At 52.2% G+C, this 14,976-nt stretch overlaps 1 protein-coding gene across 1 annotated transcript; it reads right to left on the bottom strand.

The window, feature by feature from the left end:
- Window positions 1-4,040: 4,040 nt before the first annotated feature.
- Window positions 4,041-14,976, bottom strand: ANAPC2 (anaphase promoting complex subunit 2). Its single transcript, XM_058038396.1, has 13 exons — window positions 14,845-14,976; window positions 13,517-14,139; window positions 12,407-12,539; window positions 9,355-9,529; window positions 9,119-9,238; window positions 8,529-8,646; window positions 8,271-8,452; window positions 8,005-8,146; window positions 7,055-7,130; window positions 6,016-6,219; window positions 5,743-5,872; window positions 5,228-5,463; window positions 4,041-4,521 (listed from the first exon to the last, which is right to left on the bottom strand). Exons 1-13 carry the CDS (start codon window positions 14,908-14,910, stop codon window positions 4,309-4,311), a joined length of 2,418 nt encoding a protein of 805 aa, XP_057894379.1. The 5' UTR covers window positions 14,911-14,976; the 3' UTR covers window positions 4,041-4,308.

Below are 14,976 nucleotides of genomic sequence, written 5' to 3'. Positions count from 1 at the left end.
TAAAACTTGCTGTGGGCAGGGAGCCCTGGAACTGAAATTGAGAGGCTGCAAGTGGAGAAGGGGAAATGGGGCTGGGGTTGGGACACAGCAGGACCCCCACTGACCCTGACCTTGGAGCCAGCCCCTCCTGCAGCCCCAGACAGGGAAGAATAACAGAATATCATAAAGTAATCTGCTCCATGGTGGGCAGGATCCCCACAGGGTGGTTCAGCAGCCCCTGGCAGGGGTGCAGAATTCAGCCCTGGAGGGTCATTCCTGGACCCAAAGATCTTTTTTCCAAGCATAGATTTGCCCTTTTGCAGTGTGATCCCCCAGCTCCATGGCCACATCTGCTCTGCATTGGGCTGGTGGGTGGATTTTTTCCCTTTTACATCGCCCACCTTGTGCTGATCTACCCTGAGTTGCTACTGCTGATCCCTGGGCTCCCCCTGAAACATCACCCCTCCTAAATCCAGTGTAAATTCCCTGCATACATTCTTGGGGCCATCAAACCAGACCCCTCACTCTTTTAAATCTCATTCTTAGCAAAACTTTCCAGCCTCTGTGAGCAGCTCCAACACATCCTGAATAACCCAAACAGTTTATGCTTGCCTGGGGAATGTCCCCCGCAGGGACGCCGCTTCCTGCCTGGGTTATCATGACCCTTCCAAACAGTTTATAAATAGACCAAGGTAAATGAGGGGAGTGCTCAGGATTTTTATCTCATTTCTTGTTTTCAAGCCATTCAAGGAGTGCTGGGTCAGATGATCACTTCTAAAATTCAAGTTGAATCTGCTGCTTCTTTCTCCTCCAGTTGAGCTCTATCTCTACCTTGCTAAAACAGTAAAAAATAAGTAAAAGCTAAGAAAAATGGGTTTGGCATTGACCAACATCATGGCCCTGCCATGAGGCATCATCCAGTGGGAGAGGGCAGGGACCAGCACTGCTGCACCTGGGAAGTTGTGGCTCACACTGCTTTGGAAAACAGAGGGGTACATCCGTGAAAAAAATGGAAAATTTGGGAAATAATGTGGAAAATATGGAGAGCAGTGAGTGCCTGCAGCACTCCTCCTGTCACCAACAGTGTCCCACCAGCAGCATCCCCCAGGGCCATCGACACCACCTCGTGTCACAAGTGGTGGCTGGAGAAATTCACTGTAACCCCTTCCCAAGATCCCCAGCAGGGTCTGTGTCACCCACCAAGGGCTCTGAAAAACACCCCCAAAGAACTGGAGCCATTCCCAAATATCCAAGAAGTGTCCAAGGCCAGGCTGGATGGGGCTTGGAGCAGCCATGGGCTGGTGGAAGGTGTCCCTGCCATGGAAGGGGGTGGAATGAGATGAGCTCTAAGGTCCTTTCCAACCCAGGCCATTCTGGAAGCCCATGGTTCTATGATTTTATGTGCATTTTTGAGCTATAAATGTGTCTTTTCTTTTCTTTTCTTTTCTTTTCTTTTCTTTTCTTTTCTTTTCTTTTCTTTTCTTTTCTTTTCTTTTCTTTTCTTTCTTTCTCTCTCTCTCTCTCTTTCTCCCTCTTTCTCTCCCTTCCTTCCTTTCTTTCTTTCTTTCTTTCTTTCTTTCTTTCTTTCTTTCTTTCTTTCTTTCTTTCTTTCTTTCTTTCTTTCTTTCTTTCTTTCTTTCTTTCTCTCTTTCTCTCTCTCTCTCTCTCTCTTTCTCTCTTTCTCTCTCTCTTTCTCTCTCTCTTTCTTTCTCTCTCTTATTTTTCTCCCCCTCTCTCTCTCTCTTTCTTTCTCTCTCTCTCCCTCTCTCTTTCTTTCTTTCTCTCTCTCTCAATCTTTCTTTCTCTTCTTTCTTTCCTTCCTTTCCTCTGGAGATGGGAGTGACAGCCCTGGTTCAGGGACAGTCCTGGCCAGCAGACACAGCTCCAGCCTGAAGCAGCAGGGCTGTTCAGCAAGTGGCACAGGAACAGCACAAAGCTCTTTTTTCTCCTCCAGCTTCCTCTGTTGTTCACTCTGAAAAAAATCACATTTCCAGCTTGTTTCAATTAACTTTAAGACTTTTGTATTCCATGAAGGCTGAGGCAGTCATTAAACCCAAATTTTTCCTGTTGTAACACTTTGAAACAACCACACCACAGCTCAGCTGGTGGCTCTGGCTCTGCCAGGCAGGACCTCCCATGGGCAGAGAGGCAACTCCAGGTCCCCTCAGTGGTGGCATTGCTCATCCTCTGCCTCAGGATGGACAAACTCATCACACCCCACAGGCCCAGCCCTTGGGGCAGCATGAGGAAAAGTCAGGATGGGAGTGATGCCCATCCCCTGCCCCTCCAGGGCACAGCCATGGCTTTGGGAAGGGCAGGGAGTGCTCTCATCCCATCCCAGAGTCTGGGGATGCTGCTGGGATGGGCTACAGGACACACTGACTGCCCCACAGCCCCTGCACTGGGGGTGAGGAACCACCACAGAGCAAGAAACCCACCTGCACAACACGTAAATAAATCAATGTTTTTGCATCCATGAGCAAAGCAGCTGCAGCCAAGGCCCTGAGTCACCCTGGGCCATGTCCCAGCAGTGGCCCTGGGGTGAGTGGGGACAGCCCTGCTTTGATCTCCCCACATCAAAAGGAGCCTTTTCCCTGCCCTGTCACAGCCACAGCACACCCAGACACTCCATGGGACACTCTGGGATGGGGCTGGCACACCCCAGACACTCTGTGGGATGGGGCTGGCACACCCTGGCCTGGCAGGCACTGACCCCACTGACCCTCCCTGCCAGCCCTTCCATGTGCTCAGTGCTCTTTCATGACAAAATAGAAAGAAAAAAATGTAGAGAGGTGAGAGTAGAAAAGAGAGAGAAGGAAAGGGAAAAGTTCCTTGGGCACTCAGGCATGGATGTCCATCCTTTCCCTGCTGATGCCATTGTGGATTTGCTGCCCTTTGGGGTTTTTTGGCTTTACCTGAAGAAATCTCAGACTGGGGTTTATTCAGTTATCACCAGATCCTCCTCAGCACAAGGAACCTTCACAACAGGATGCAGCAGGTTCCCAGAGCCACAGCCCTGCCAGCCTGGAGCACAGTGCCCCAGGGGATGAAGGAATTGTGCTTATCCACAGAGGAAACACCAACTGCCCAGGGGGACAGAACTGCTGCACCCTGCTGCCTGCAGCTGCAGGAGGAATGCCCCAGGCACTTGTGGGCTTTAGGCACTGGAAATCAAGGGTCAGTGTTAAACAGGGGGTGATTTCTGTGTTCTGTATCTCTCACACACCTGGATGCAAGGCCACACTCACAGCTGCTCCTGTGTCCTACCTGTGGCTCTGTTAAGGCTCAATTCCAGCTGCCACAGCACTCACAGGCTGGGATTGAAGTTCAGCAGAGGAGGAGAAAGACTCCTTGGGCTGAGGAAACTCATTGGGTGCTTCACAGGAAACATCTTTTTAGAAAAAGCCAGATTTCCCCAGCATATTCCTCCTGATGAGCAAAATCCATGTGAAAAACAGGACTGAGAGAGCCTGAAGACCCTGGAGGGAGGATGTGATGCAATCCTGAAACTGCTCCACAGCTGGGTGGGGGGCACAGTGTTTAACCAGGAGCTCTGGGATTATCCCATCCCATTTCCTTGGGTGCTGCCAACAATTCTGAAGCTCCCCAGGACTGACCCCAAGGGCGGCCCCATGGTGGTGGGACACAGACCTGTGCCAGGGCAAAGCAATCCCACCAGGGCCTGGAAAACCCACTGGATCTCCTCCAGCCTGCCCTGAAGAGCTGCTGCATCTCATCCCTCTCAAGCATTCTTCATCCCACAATAAAATTATTCCACACAATTTACCAGTCCCAAACAAGGGCACCCTGGAGTTGTTCCCTCCCTGTCAGAGACAGCACCAAGCCTTGGTTTTGGGCAGGGTCTCACTCATCACACCCAGCTGCAAGACACTGCTTTAGCCACACACAGAGCCCCAGACAGCAGCTGGAGCCAGCAGCCCCCTCCCAAAACCTCCTGGGGCTGGAAAGGGGGACAGAGCCTGGCAGGCTGGGGAGTTTCCTGCCTGCCCTTCCAGCATGGGGAGGGACCAAGAGGAAAGAAAAGAGATGGAACCATTGGAAAAAGGAGCCTACTGTTATTTATTAACCAGGGAGGTGGGCCCAGGCACTCATGTAGGGAGGAAGGAATGTGGGGAGCAGACCCAGACATTGTGGGTGTCCAGGCTGCTGCTGAGCTGCCTCCATGAGGAAAGTGACACCTGCTTGGGGAAGGGAGTACAGCAAAGCCCCAGGGCAGGGAACCCCCAGCAGGACACTGAGAGCTGGGGGCACTCTGGAGCAGGGCTCAGGCACAGGCAGCAGTGCCCAGGGGGCAGGGGCACTGCCAGATCAGTTGCAGTTCTTGGGCAGGCGATAGACACCCCCTGAGTAGATGAGCTGCTGGTCCCGGACCTTCTTCTGCAGGAATCCCTGCAGCTCCTGGATATCGATCTCAGTGACCACAGGGCCAGTCATCACAAACATCTTGAGCATGCTGTGGATCCTCTCCAGGGACAGGCTCTCCAGGTTGGTCAGCATGGCCTGGATGTACGTCCAGAAGAGCTGCAGAGGGACACAGGCCACAGTGAGTGAGTGACACCACAGCACACAGCAAATACCCAGAAACAAGGCAGGGATCAGCTGGCACTAAGTTAGTTCTGCTCTCAGCCATGGGGTCTCTAAACAGGGCCCATCCAGGAACAGCAGCAAAGGGCTGGGACACAGAGCTGGACAGAGGGATCTGACGTGCAGCACACTCACGACCCTCTGTGGTTGAACACAGCATGACAACGCTGTGTTGCACAACACACAGGCACAATGTGACTCACAGGCAGGAAAGGCACTGGAAATGTCCAGGAACCACAACAGAGAGAAGGCAGAGATCCAGCTGTTAGTGCTGGGTCAGTCTTTTGGGCAGTCAGAAGTGCCAAAAAAGTGTTGCTCGGGTGCATCCAAACAAGCTATGACTATTTTCAAATATGAAATCATGTCTCAGACTTTTTTATTTTTTTAAACAGAAAAAAAAGCAATTTGGAGATTCCCAAAAGGTTCCCTGACTCAGGAGCTGGGCACTTGTCTGGAGGAAAGGCTGTGATCCAGCACCAAGAGATTAACCACGAGACACCCACTTCAAAACCCAAATGTTTGTGCTGGACTCAGCCACTTGCAGTGGAAAATGTGAATCCACAGTGCAAACTGAATCCATCACCTTGATCAGATTCCCCAAACCCACAATACAGGATGTTTGCATCACCACAGGGACAGGTACCTGCAGCTCCTCCTCCTTCTGGTCAGCCTGTGAGGCCATGGCAGAGTCCCCCTCCTCGTCACTGTCAATCAGAACAACCTTCTCCACCTGGTCCTTCTGCTCCTCCTCGATGACAGTGAAGGTGCCCTCGGGCTCTTCCCGCAGCACTCCCTGCTGCAGCCACAGCGTCATCTTCCTTTTCAGTGAAGTCACAGGCACCTTGAGCACTTCACTCAGCTCTGTCAGCGTCCAGGTGCCTGCAGGGACCATGGAGATCAGAGAGGAGATGGAGAATAGGGAGGAGATGGAGAACAGGACATTTCTCACACCCAAGCTGCCAGGATTTGATGGGAAGTTGGGTAAGGCGGAGAGGCACTGCCAGCAACAAGCAGAGGGCTGCAGAGCTGTGGCCCTGCTGGGTGCTGGAGACCCTGTGGGAGATCCAAACCCATGCACCACATCTTGGTCCTCCAGCTGCCCAAGGAACGTGGCTTACCCACCCGTGGAAGCACAGACAGGGGTTGCACAGCACTCACTCTTGGTCTGGAAGTGCAGGATGATGGCAGCGTGCACAGGAGACACAGACAGGGAGAGCGTGCGATCGGCCAGCTCCACGTCCAGGCTCACCAGCCCCAGGTGGTACTTCCAGTTCAGGGTCCTCATGGCCTGGGAAAAGGGGGAGGCAGCTGCTCACACACATCTCCCAGCAGGAACCACCAAATGCTGGGTTATGGCAAACCCACTGTAACCAACCAGCAGCTGAAGGGGTCTGCATAAAGCTTTCATGAGGGGGGTTAAGGTGGCCTCACCTTTAATTTCTCATACTTCTTGGAATATGCTTCCATGGCTTCCTTGACCTGCTCTGGAAGCTCCAGCTTCTCCTCTTTGAGTGGTGGCCAGAACTCACTGGACAGGATAATGGCCACGAGGCTGAAGGGAGGCCTCTCCTCCTCAGGGAGCTTCTCCTCCTCATCCCGGATGTTGGCGTTAATGCGCCGCGAGTCGGCCATGTCCTGCAACAGCACAGAGCTGAGCTGCCTCCTTCCTCCAGAGCCAACCACCAGTGAAGGACAGCCTTAAACAAGGTGAACAGTGCTCTGTCCAAATGATGATGGAAACACTAGAAAGGACACAATTGTCACCCTGATTTTTTAAGATTTTCTAAGCCTTCTGATGTTGACATTCTTGTAGCAAACTTTCTCACACTTTCTGTAAATAACTTATTGGTTTGCATTCTTTTATGGAAGAAGAGAAATTTGACAGACTGTTGGTTTGTCCAGTGTCATTGGAGAGGTGGCACTTTCACCCTCCAATCCACTGTCACTTTTAGAAAACTATAAATGTTGCAGTCAGAAATAAACTTTCCCTTTCTTCACCTTAACAGCAGCGGTGTGTGCACTCGTGTTGCTTCGTGTCCTACAGTGACACATGATCATGTGTCTACTTGGAGGTCTGCTACCTACTCAGAAGGATTTGTGGGACTTTAGAGGAAAGAAGGAGTTACAACTGAACACTGCCTTCACTGGAGGCCCTCCACACCTGTGTTCTCCAAAAGAATCAAACTCCAGAGTCCCAAGCCCAGCTCCTCAATGCCAGGATGCTGCAGGAAGGACAGTACAGACAACAGCACCAGAGCAACCATTCCCCAGAGCTGATAATCCAACCCACAGGGCTTAAAAACAGACATGATTTAAATGCACTTGTGCCTGTCACAAATCAGCCCATCACTGGCATTCTGGAACCCCCACTTTCCTAAAAGACCTTTTTGGGGTCACTCCTCAAGTCCCTCCCCTTCCCCAATGGGCTCAAACAGCCTGCACTTAAATTAAAAAAAACAAAAGGAGTTACTTTTAACATGACTTCACAGTAGTGCATCTGAGCTTCACCAAACCTCAGCTTCAGCAGCTCCACGTTACGGATTTCCCTGGAAAGAGACACAGCAGGTCAGGGACAGGGCCCTTGGATGGACAAATCTGGCTATGCCTCCACCCCTCACCACACAGCCAAAGAAATGAAGTCCCTGGCACAAGGTGCTCTTCCTTGCAATGCACAGTATCTGCTCAGAATGGTTCCTGGTAGCCAATGGAGGAACAGCCACCTCCTCTAGGCCAGCAGCTTTCTGAAGACAGAATGGTTCAGGCTGAAAGGGACTACTGGAGCTCATCCAGTCCCACCTCCCTGCTCAAGCAGGGCCCCTTGGAGCAGACACTCAGGGTTGTGTCCAGATGGGTTTGGAATATCTCCAGGGAAGGAGACCCCACAGCCTCTCTGGGTTCCTGTTCCACTACTCAGTCACCTCACAGCAAAGAAGTTCTTCCTCATATTCAGGTGGAACTTTCTGTGTTTCAGAAACACACATCTTCCATTTGGGGGCCAATACAACATGTGGGATGGTGTCAGTGCTCCAAATTCCTACGAGCGGCTCTACAGCACAACCCAAGGGTAGAACTGAGTATGGAACTCTAGAGACAAACTCAAAGCTGCAGAGGAAATAGCCAAAGGCACTCCTGGCTCCACAAACAGCCATTGACAGGACTGAGTCTGAAGGCTCTACCCTTCACAGAATCATAGCATTTTTAAGTTGGAAGAGACCTTTAAGATCATCGAGTCCAACCCATGTTCTAACACCTCAACTAGATCATGACACCAAGTGCCACATCCAGGCTTTTTTTAAACACATCGAGGGATGGTGACTCCACCACTTCCCTGGGTAGATGATTCCAGTATTTGACCAGCAGGTAAAAGGAAACTCGGGTGATTTGGCCATGGGAGGCCTGGCTCTGGGCCCTGGGCCTCACCTCTCAGCGCTGTAGTTGAACTGGTGCAGCAGGCGGTCAGCCAGCAGCGTGCGGTACTCGTTGATGAACAGGTCCTTGCTGCCGTAGATGCTCACCAGGAGGCTGATGATGTCTGAGGAGCGACGCTTGGAGCTCGATTTCCCTGGTGGAATCCAGCAGACAGCAGGGTGAGATTAACAGGGACCTGTCCCAGCCCAGCAAATGAGCTGCTCAAGGCTACAGCCCAGCAGGGAAAGCAGCCAGGACTGCTGGGCTGGGCATCTCACCTGGATCTGCATCCACTGGGTCAGGAACCCAGTCCCCTGGCTCTGAGATGTCATCATCACTCTCCTGGCCGTTCTCCAGGGTCACTGGGTCAGCTTTGGAGAGCTCATTTGCCAGGTCCCCCGAGCCCTCAGCATCCCCCGTGAGACCGGCCACGATCTGGCGCACCGTGTCCTCCCGAGTCCTGGAGCGAGGGGGAAGAGTGAGTGAGGGAAGGGGAGGGAAAGGGGATGTGCCAGACTGCCCCACACATCTCCTACCTCAGATACTTCCTGATGGGCTCACAGGCAACCTCCAGGATCACCATGGAAGGGTCCAGCTCCCGCAGGGCCTTGATGGCCGAGATATACAGAGTGATGATGTCGGAGGTGTTGACTCCTGCAGGAGAGGAGCAGAGGGAGTCAGAGCCCTGCGAGCTGTGACTTCTATCCCCTTGGAGAGAAGGGATTTGGATGGTCTGAGCCCTCTGTTCTAGCTGTGGTGTGGGAGGAGGGGGACTTGCTGCCCTACTGCCCAAGGCAATGGGGCAGATCAGATCCATGTGTCTGAGAAACCAGTTTTGAGCATGAACAGAGGCTCAGAGCTGAGCCCTGACAGTGCAAAGAAGCCTTTGCCCACCTGGACCAAAGATAAACTTTGTGCTCCTGACCATAGTGTAAAAATGAGGCCAAAGGGGGCTGGAGTGCCATCAGCTGCTGCTGCCCTGCCCACTGGAACACAAAGAATGTGTGATGGGCACGGTGACTGCCCCTCACTCCTCAAACAGGAAACCAAACCAGCTCCAAGTAGATCCCCACTCATACCCAGGCTCCTCACAGTGTCAGGACACAGACAAGGATGTAAAACCCACCAGGGTGCAGAAGTCTTATTTCCAGAGCACTTTTCAAGGAGCTGAGCAGCTGCTGCCTCTGGTTAGTCCTTTCCAGGCAGAACTTGAGGTCCTCCACAGCAGGCTTTGACTCTGGGAAATCTGCAAACAAGGCAGTGATCAGGAGCAGTGCCAGGCTCTGAGGGGAGGCAGGGGGAGGCAGTGTGGCACACCAGAGAGCTCTGTCACCCCCCAGGCCCAGCCCAAGGGTGAGGCACCTCGGATGATGCTGAAGAGCTCCTCGATGCGCATGCTGGCGTAGATGCGGTAGAAGAACCTCTGGACGTGGCAGCGCCAGCGTTTCAGGGTGCTGCTGGCCTCTGGGGATGACTGTGCCAAGGGGCCATCCTGCAGGAACACCCTGCTGAGCCACCCAATCACCTTCTCTATCCACTGCACGAGAGGGAGAAACAGATGTGAGCACAGAGCTGGATGCACAGCCACATCCCAACCCAGCCCAGGCAGCCAGCACAGCCAGCAGAAAGGGCAGCTGGACCAGGACAGCATCACCCCCAGCTGCTCCTCAAATGTGTCCCAGCCTGGGTTACAGCTGAAAGAATTGGAATTTTAACTAAAGAGACAGGATATGGGCTGTGCAGCTGACTGTGAGAAGATAAGGGTGACCACAGACTGTGTGCAGGCACTGGGCTCCAAAAAGGACAGGGTTTGCTCCAAAACTTGCAGCCTATTTCATTCCTGCAGAGTTTCATCCTATTCTATACCTGCAAAACTGCCCCATTCATAAGAAAATAAGCAAATTGCCCATTACACCATTCTTGGCCCAAAATTTCTATGGTTCCTGAAATCAGTGAAAAACAAACAAGATATCCCAAGAAGTCACAGACACCCAACACAACTCAGGCATTTGAAATCCAAATACCAGCCACATCACTGAATCATAAAATAAAAACCTGAACAGAGAGCATAAAAAGGTTATTTTTTTATATTTGAGAAATGGGTAATTGTCAAATTTCAAACATACCCAATTACAATATCCAGATGTTCAAAATAACTGCCTTTTCCCCCCCTCATCAATTAGCAAATACATGCTGCTTCCTGGGATAGTATTTGAGTACCAATATGCTACAAGATATTCTACTACTAGATAGTAATTTTTTTAATGCATTCTCACAGCCTGAAACAAAAATGCTAAGTCAAGGTTTGGTTTGCTGATGTTTATTTTAATTACTCAACTGAGGAAACACTGAAGAAATGCACAAGTTTTGCCAGGACAAACCTGAGTACTATAAACACCTGAGCAAAACTGTGGAGAAGCTGATAAAGAATTCCCCTAAAGGACAAGAGGACAGGACTATAACTGATGCAAAGCAACATGATTTTAAGGAATTATTATCAAACCAACCCATTCTTCCCTCAGGTTTATCTTCCCTGAGTGCTCCTGGTGCAGCCTGATTGTGACCCAACACTCCAGGCAGCTGCTGCTGTGCTGGCAAAGAGGCTTTGCCCTCAGCACCTGTAATTTTCAGTGAGCTGTTTCTCACACTTCTGTATTTAACCTTTAGACTTCCAGGCCTGTTGTTCTGGTTTTTTTCCCCCATTAAAATTATCTCTTCCTAATCCTGACGCCCTCCAATATTCTATGGCCAAACAAGATGTGGAAGCAAGGGCGGCATCTGAGGAGCAGAATGCAGTTTGTGTTTTCTGAAAATATCCTTAAACAATCTCCAGGTGATCCAAAAGCATTTCACACGAGGTGCAGTGAGGAAAGTGTTGCACAACAACCAAAGGGAAGTATACACAAAAAGATTCCTGATGTTTGCAGCAACAAAAGTGGTTGGCATGGCAAAGAGTGAGGGATCCAGGGTGTCTGGATTGCATGGGAACCTGGCTGCAGGCCTGGTTCTGCACCACAGACAAATGCAAGGTCATGGGCAAAGGGCACTGAGCTCAGGATTGTGCCCTGGAGGAGCCATAACCTGGAGAAGAATTTTGTTTTAAGGTCATGGTGGGTAAGCACCTCAACACAAACTTAGTTGAAATAGCAGCAAAGCAACTGGGCAGCTGCAAAGAATGATTTTAATTCTGTATGGCCACTGGTGAGATCAATACCAGAATATCCTCTCTCATCCTTGCTTCCAGTTTTAAAGGGGAATTGGAAAGAGGACTGAAAACAGCCACAGAAATTCTAATTATGGGCTCACCCACACAGAGGGAGCACCCTCTGCAGGCCAGGTGGCACTTGTTGATCCTGTGGTTTGTAAACTGGAACCACAGAAATTCCCTCATTACTACAGACATCATGAGGTGAAATGCGACAGTGCTTCATGCCCAGGTCAGAGCAAACCTTCCCCTCCAGCATCAGCCAAAATTGGGAGTTTCAGCCACCTCTCCTGCCAGGCATGGTGAAGTCATAGCCCTGGACCTGGTGTTTTAAGTTGGAATCTGCTTTTAGCCTGAGCTGCTAAAAACGAACAACAGCTGCACACCTTTATCCCTCCCTACAGCTCCCTGAAAGGTGCCTGTGCTCAGCTGGGGCTGGGCTCTGTCTGCAGCAGCACTGACACAGCCAGAGCACACAGCCTCGAGCTGTGCCAAGGGAAATACAAGCTGGATATCAGGGAGAAGTTTTTTACAGAAAGAGTGATAAAGTTCTGGAATGGCTGCCCCGGGAGATGGTGGAGTCACCATCCTTGGATGTGTTTAACAAAGCCTGGATGTGGCACTGGGTGTGAAGGTTTAGTTGAGCTGTTGGGGCTGGGTTGGACTCGATGATGTTGTCGCTGTCCTATTTTCTAAAAAATCCCTTCACCAGGATTTCTTCTCGTTGGAAACTGAGAAGCTTCAGAGAAAAATGCAAATAAGAATTATCTGATTGCTTCTCCTGTGTTTGCTGCTTTGGAATGTGGTCTGGAGATTGTTTACCAACTGGTCATTGTTTGACTGGTTTCATGTGAATTGTTTTGACTTAATGACCAATCACTGTCCAGCTGTGTTGGGACTCTGGAAGCAGTCACGAGTTTTCATTATCATTCTTGTTAAGCCCTCTGTCGGTATCCTTTCTCTATTCTTTAGGATTGTTTTGGAATAGCATTCTTTAATATAATATAAGTACATAAAATAATAAATTAGCCTCCTAAGAACATGGAGTCAGATTCTCAATTTCTCCCGAAAACACCACAAATGGTGACCTCAGACAATGGCTGTAGCCTGAGCTGAAGAACAGACCCACACAAGGTCTCTCCCAAGCCAGTGATTCTGTGAATTGTGTGATGTCCCAAGGAGGCCCCCACTGCCCCACACCAGCCTCACCTCCTGGAAGTCGTTGAGGAAGGAGTGCTCGTACTCCCCACGGCAGCGCTGCTCCATCCTCTCCTCGATCATCCTGTGCAGGATGGAGGTCACAGCCTCAGCACTCACCCTCTCCAGCAGGTTCAGCCGGCGCCTGCGGGCACAGGGACACGTCAGGAGCGTGGGGAGCAAAGGCACCAGCAAATCAAGAAAATCTTCTACCTGAAGGCATCACCCTCCCTGTACATTCCACTGAGGCAGACCTGTCGCAGACATCTTTTTATGAAAATCCTTTCTTAGGATTTTTTCTTCCTGAGAAGCTGAGAGGCTCCAGGAAGAAAATGTAAACAATGGTTATCTGCTGCTGTGGGATGCAACAGGTGCATCTGGGATTGGTCTTGTGTGGATGTTTGGATTTAGTGACCACTCACGGCAGAGCTGGCTCTCTCTCTGTCCGAGCCAGCTGCCTTTGTTATCATTCCCTTCTATTCTATTCTTAGCTTAGCCAGCCTTCTGAGATTAAACTTTTCCTTCTGTTCTTTTAGTGTAGTTATAATGTAATATATATATCATAAAATAATAAATCAGCCTTCTGAAATATGGAGTCAGCTCTACGTCTCTTCCCTCATCCTGAAAAGCCCTGTGAACACTGTCACACAGACCCAGCTCTGACAGCACACACAGATGCACTACATATGTAACATATGGCACTACTGCTATCCCATCTTCCTTACAGACATTATTTAAAGCCATCAAAAGCCTTTTCATTTAGAAGAGTTTCACAGAATCAGAGAATGGTTTGGGTTGGAAGAGACCTTAAAGATTATCTAGTCTGAACCTCTGACATGGGCAGGGACACCTTGCACTGGTTTGCTTCTCTGTGGTCAAAGGCCTCGGAGCCAAAAGGATATTCTCATATCCAGGGAGAGGAACTTTGTGTCTAAAGATCTGCCCTTGTTCAACCACCAGTTGAAAGCAGAAAGTCTATGATGAGTTCTCTACCCACCACCACTTCACAGCCTGACCTCACACAGCTCCTGCTGTTCTCAGGGATCAATAAAACCTGCTGCTTCTCCCCATCCATACCCTTCCTCACTCCAAGTGACAGCCACCACCCCGTGAGATACCTACAGAATGTCATTGAGCTGCTGGAACTGCTCCATAGCTTCAGGGCACCAGCACTGCTCCCTCTTGCTGTTGCAGCCTGCACAGAGCTGGGCCTCTCCTCCACCCTCCTCTGGGTCACTCTCCTGCTCGGTCTCACTCATGCTGCTCTCACACTCGTTCGTTCCATCCTCTCCTTTCTTCCACTGCCGCATGTATATCCTGAACGTGCGGCTGTAGAACTGCTGGATCATCTCCTGGAAGGATTTGGTCGTGGAGAAGAAGAGGATAGCTTTGAACATGGTGTAGACCTTCTCCTGCAGCGTCTGAGCGCCTGTGCCCAGGAGCAGGCCTGCCTTGGTCCAGTTCTCCAGGAGCTCCAGGCTGTTCAGGTAGGGCTCCAGGCGGCACTTGAGCAGACTGAAGGCGTCCAGGAGCAGCGCAGCACACTGGGGCTCCTCGGCCGTGTTCTCATACTGGCCAATGCAGTTCCAGAACTCGGGGGCGATATTCGCCTGCAGGTCAGTCTGCAGCACCTCGATGAACCACTCCTCCACGACGGAGTGCAAGTCGTAGCACTGCAGCACGTCCAGGGCTGCCCGGAGCTCGGCATCCTGCAGCGGCACGGCAGCTTCGGGCCTCGGGGCTGCCTGGAAAGCGGGGGGAACATGAGTTAAGCATTTGATGGAGCACACAGGGACTCTGCTGTCAAACTGCCCTGGGGGAATGCTGCCGGGGTCTGAGCCCACCGCTGGATGCCCAGCGCTCCCTCCCAGGGCTCACACCCGCACACATTATTGCTGTCCCTGCAGACGGCTGCTGCAGGACACAGGTGCTGTGCAAATGCTGCGAGCCCCCCTAGGCTGCCCAGCTCCCTCAGACGGAGCGGGAGCAGAGCCACAGCACGGCCGGGCAAGCTGGGGCCTTTTGGTCCCGCTCCTGGTTGGGGTGACAGACAGGGCGGCTAGGCCCGCGGCCCTGCCCTGACAGCCCCCAGCGGACACCGTCCCCGCACACCCAGGAGCCCTTCCCGTCCTCCCCCAGCAGCCCCGGCCGTTTCCCCCCGGCCCCGGCAGCCCCGGCCGTTCCTCCCCCAGCCCCCACCTATCCTCCCTCAGGCCCGGCCGTTTCCCCCCGGCAGCCCCGGCCGTTCTCCCCCGGCCCCGTCAGCTCCGGCCGCTCCTCCCTCAGCCCTGGCCGTTCCCCCCGGCTCCGGGAGCCCCGGCAGCTCCCACCCCACCCCGCGGACCCAGAGCCGGAGAGGCCCGGCCGGTGAGGAGCCGAGGCCAGAGCATCCCGGGGGCGGCGGGTCGGGCCTGCCCCGCGCCCGGCGGAGCGCAGCGGTCCCCGCTCACCAGCCCCAGCGCGGCGGGCGGCACCAGCGCGGTGCTGAGCGTGTGCCAGGCGGCCGAGAGCTCCATTCGGGCCGCAGGAAGGGGCGGAGCGGTGGAGCGGCGCCGGCCGCAGCGATGAGCGGCACCGGAGCC

This window comes from Melospiza georgiana, chromosome 20 (genome assembly GCF_028018845.1).
Source record: "Melospiza georgiana isolate bMelGeo1 chromosome 20, bMelGeo1.pri, whole genome shotgun sequence".
In the NCBI taxonomy this organism is placed as follows: domain Eukaryota; kingdom Metazoa; phylum Chordata; class Aves; order Passeriformes; family Passerellidae; genus Melospiza; species Melospiza georgiana.
This window is presented reverse-complemented; position numbering and strand designations above follow the sequence as displayed.

Excerpts from the sequence above, each read along its gene's own strand:
- ANAPC2 (XM_058038396.1), bottom strand. The coding sequence starts at position 14,910 with ATGGAGCTCTCGGCCGCCTGGCACACGCTCAGCACCGCGCTGGTGCCG. Across the intron at positions 8,453-8,528 it reads CCCATCAGGAAGTATCTGAG|GACTCGGGAGGACACGGTGC; the intron begins GTAGGAGATGTG and ends CCCTCGCTCCAG. Across the intron at positions 5,873-6,015 it reads AGAAGTATGAGAAATTAAAG|GCCATGAGGACCCTGAACTG; the intron begins GTGAGGCCACCT and ends CCCTTTTCCCAG.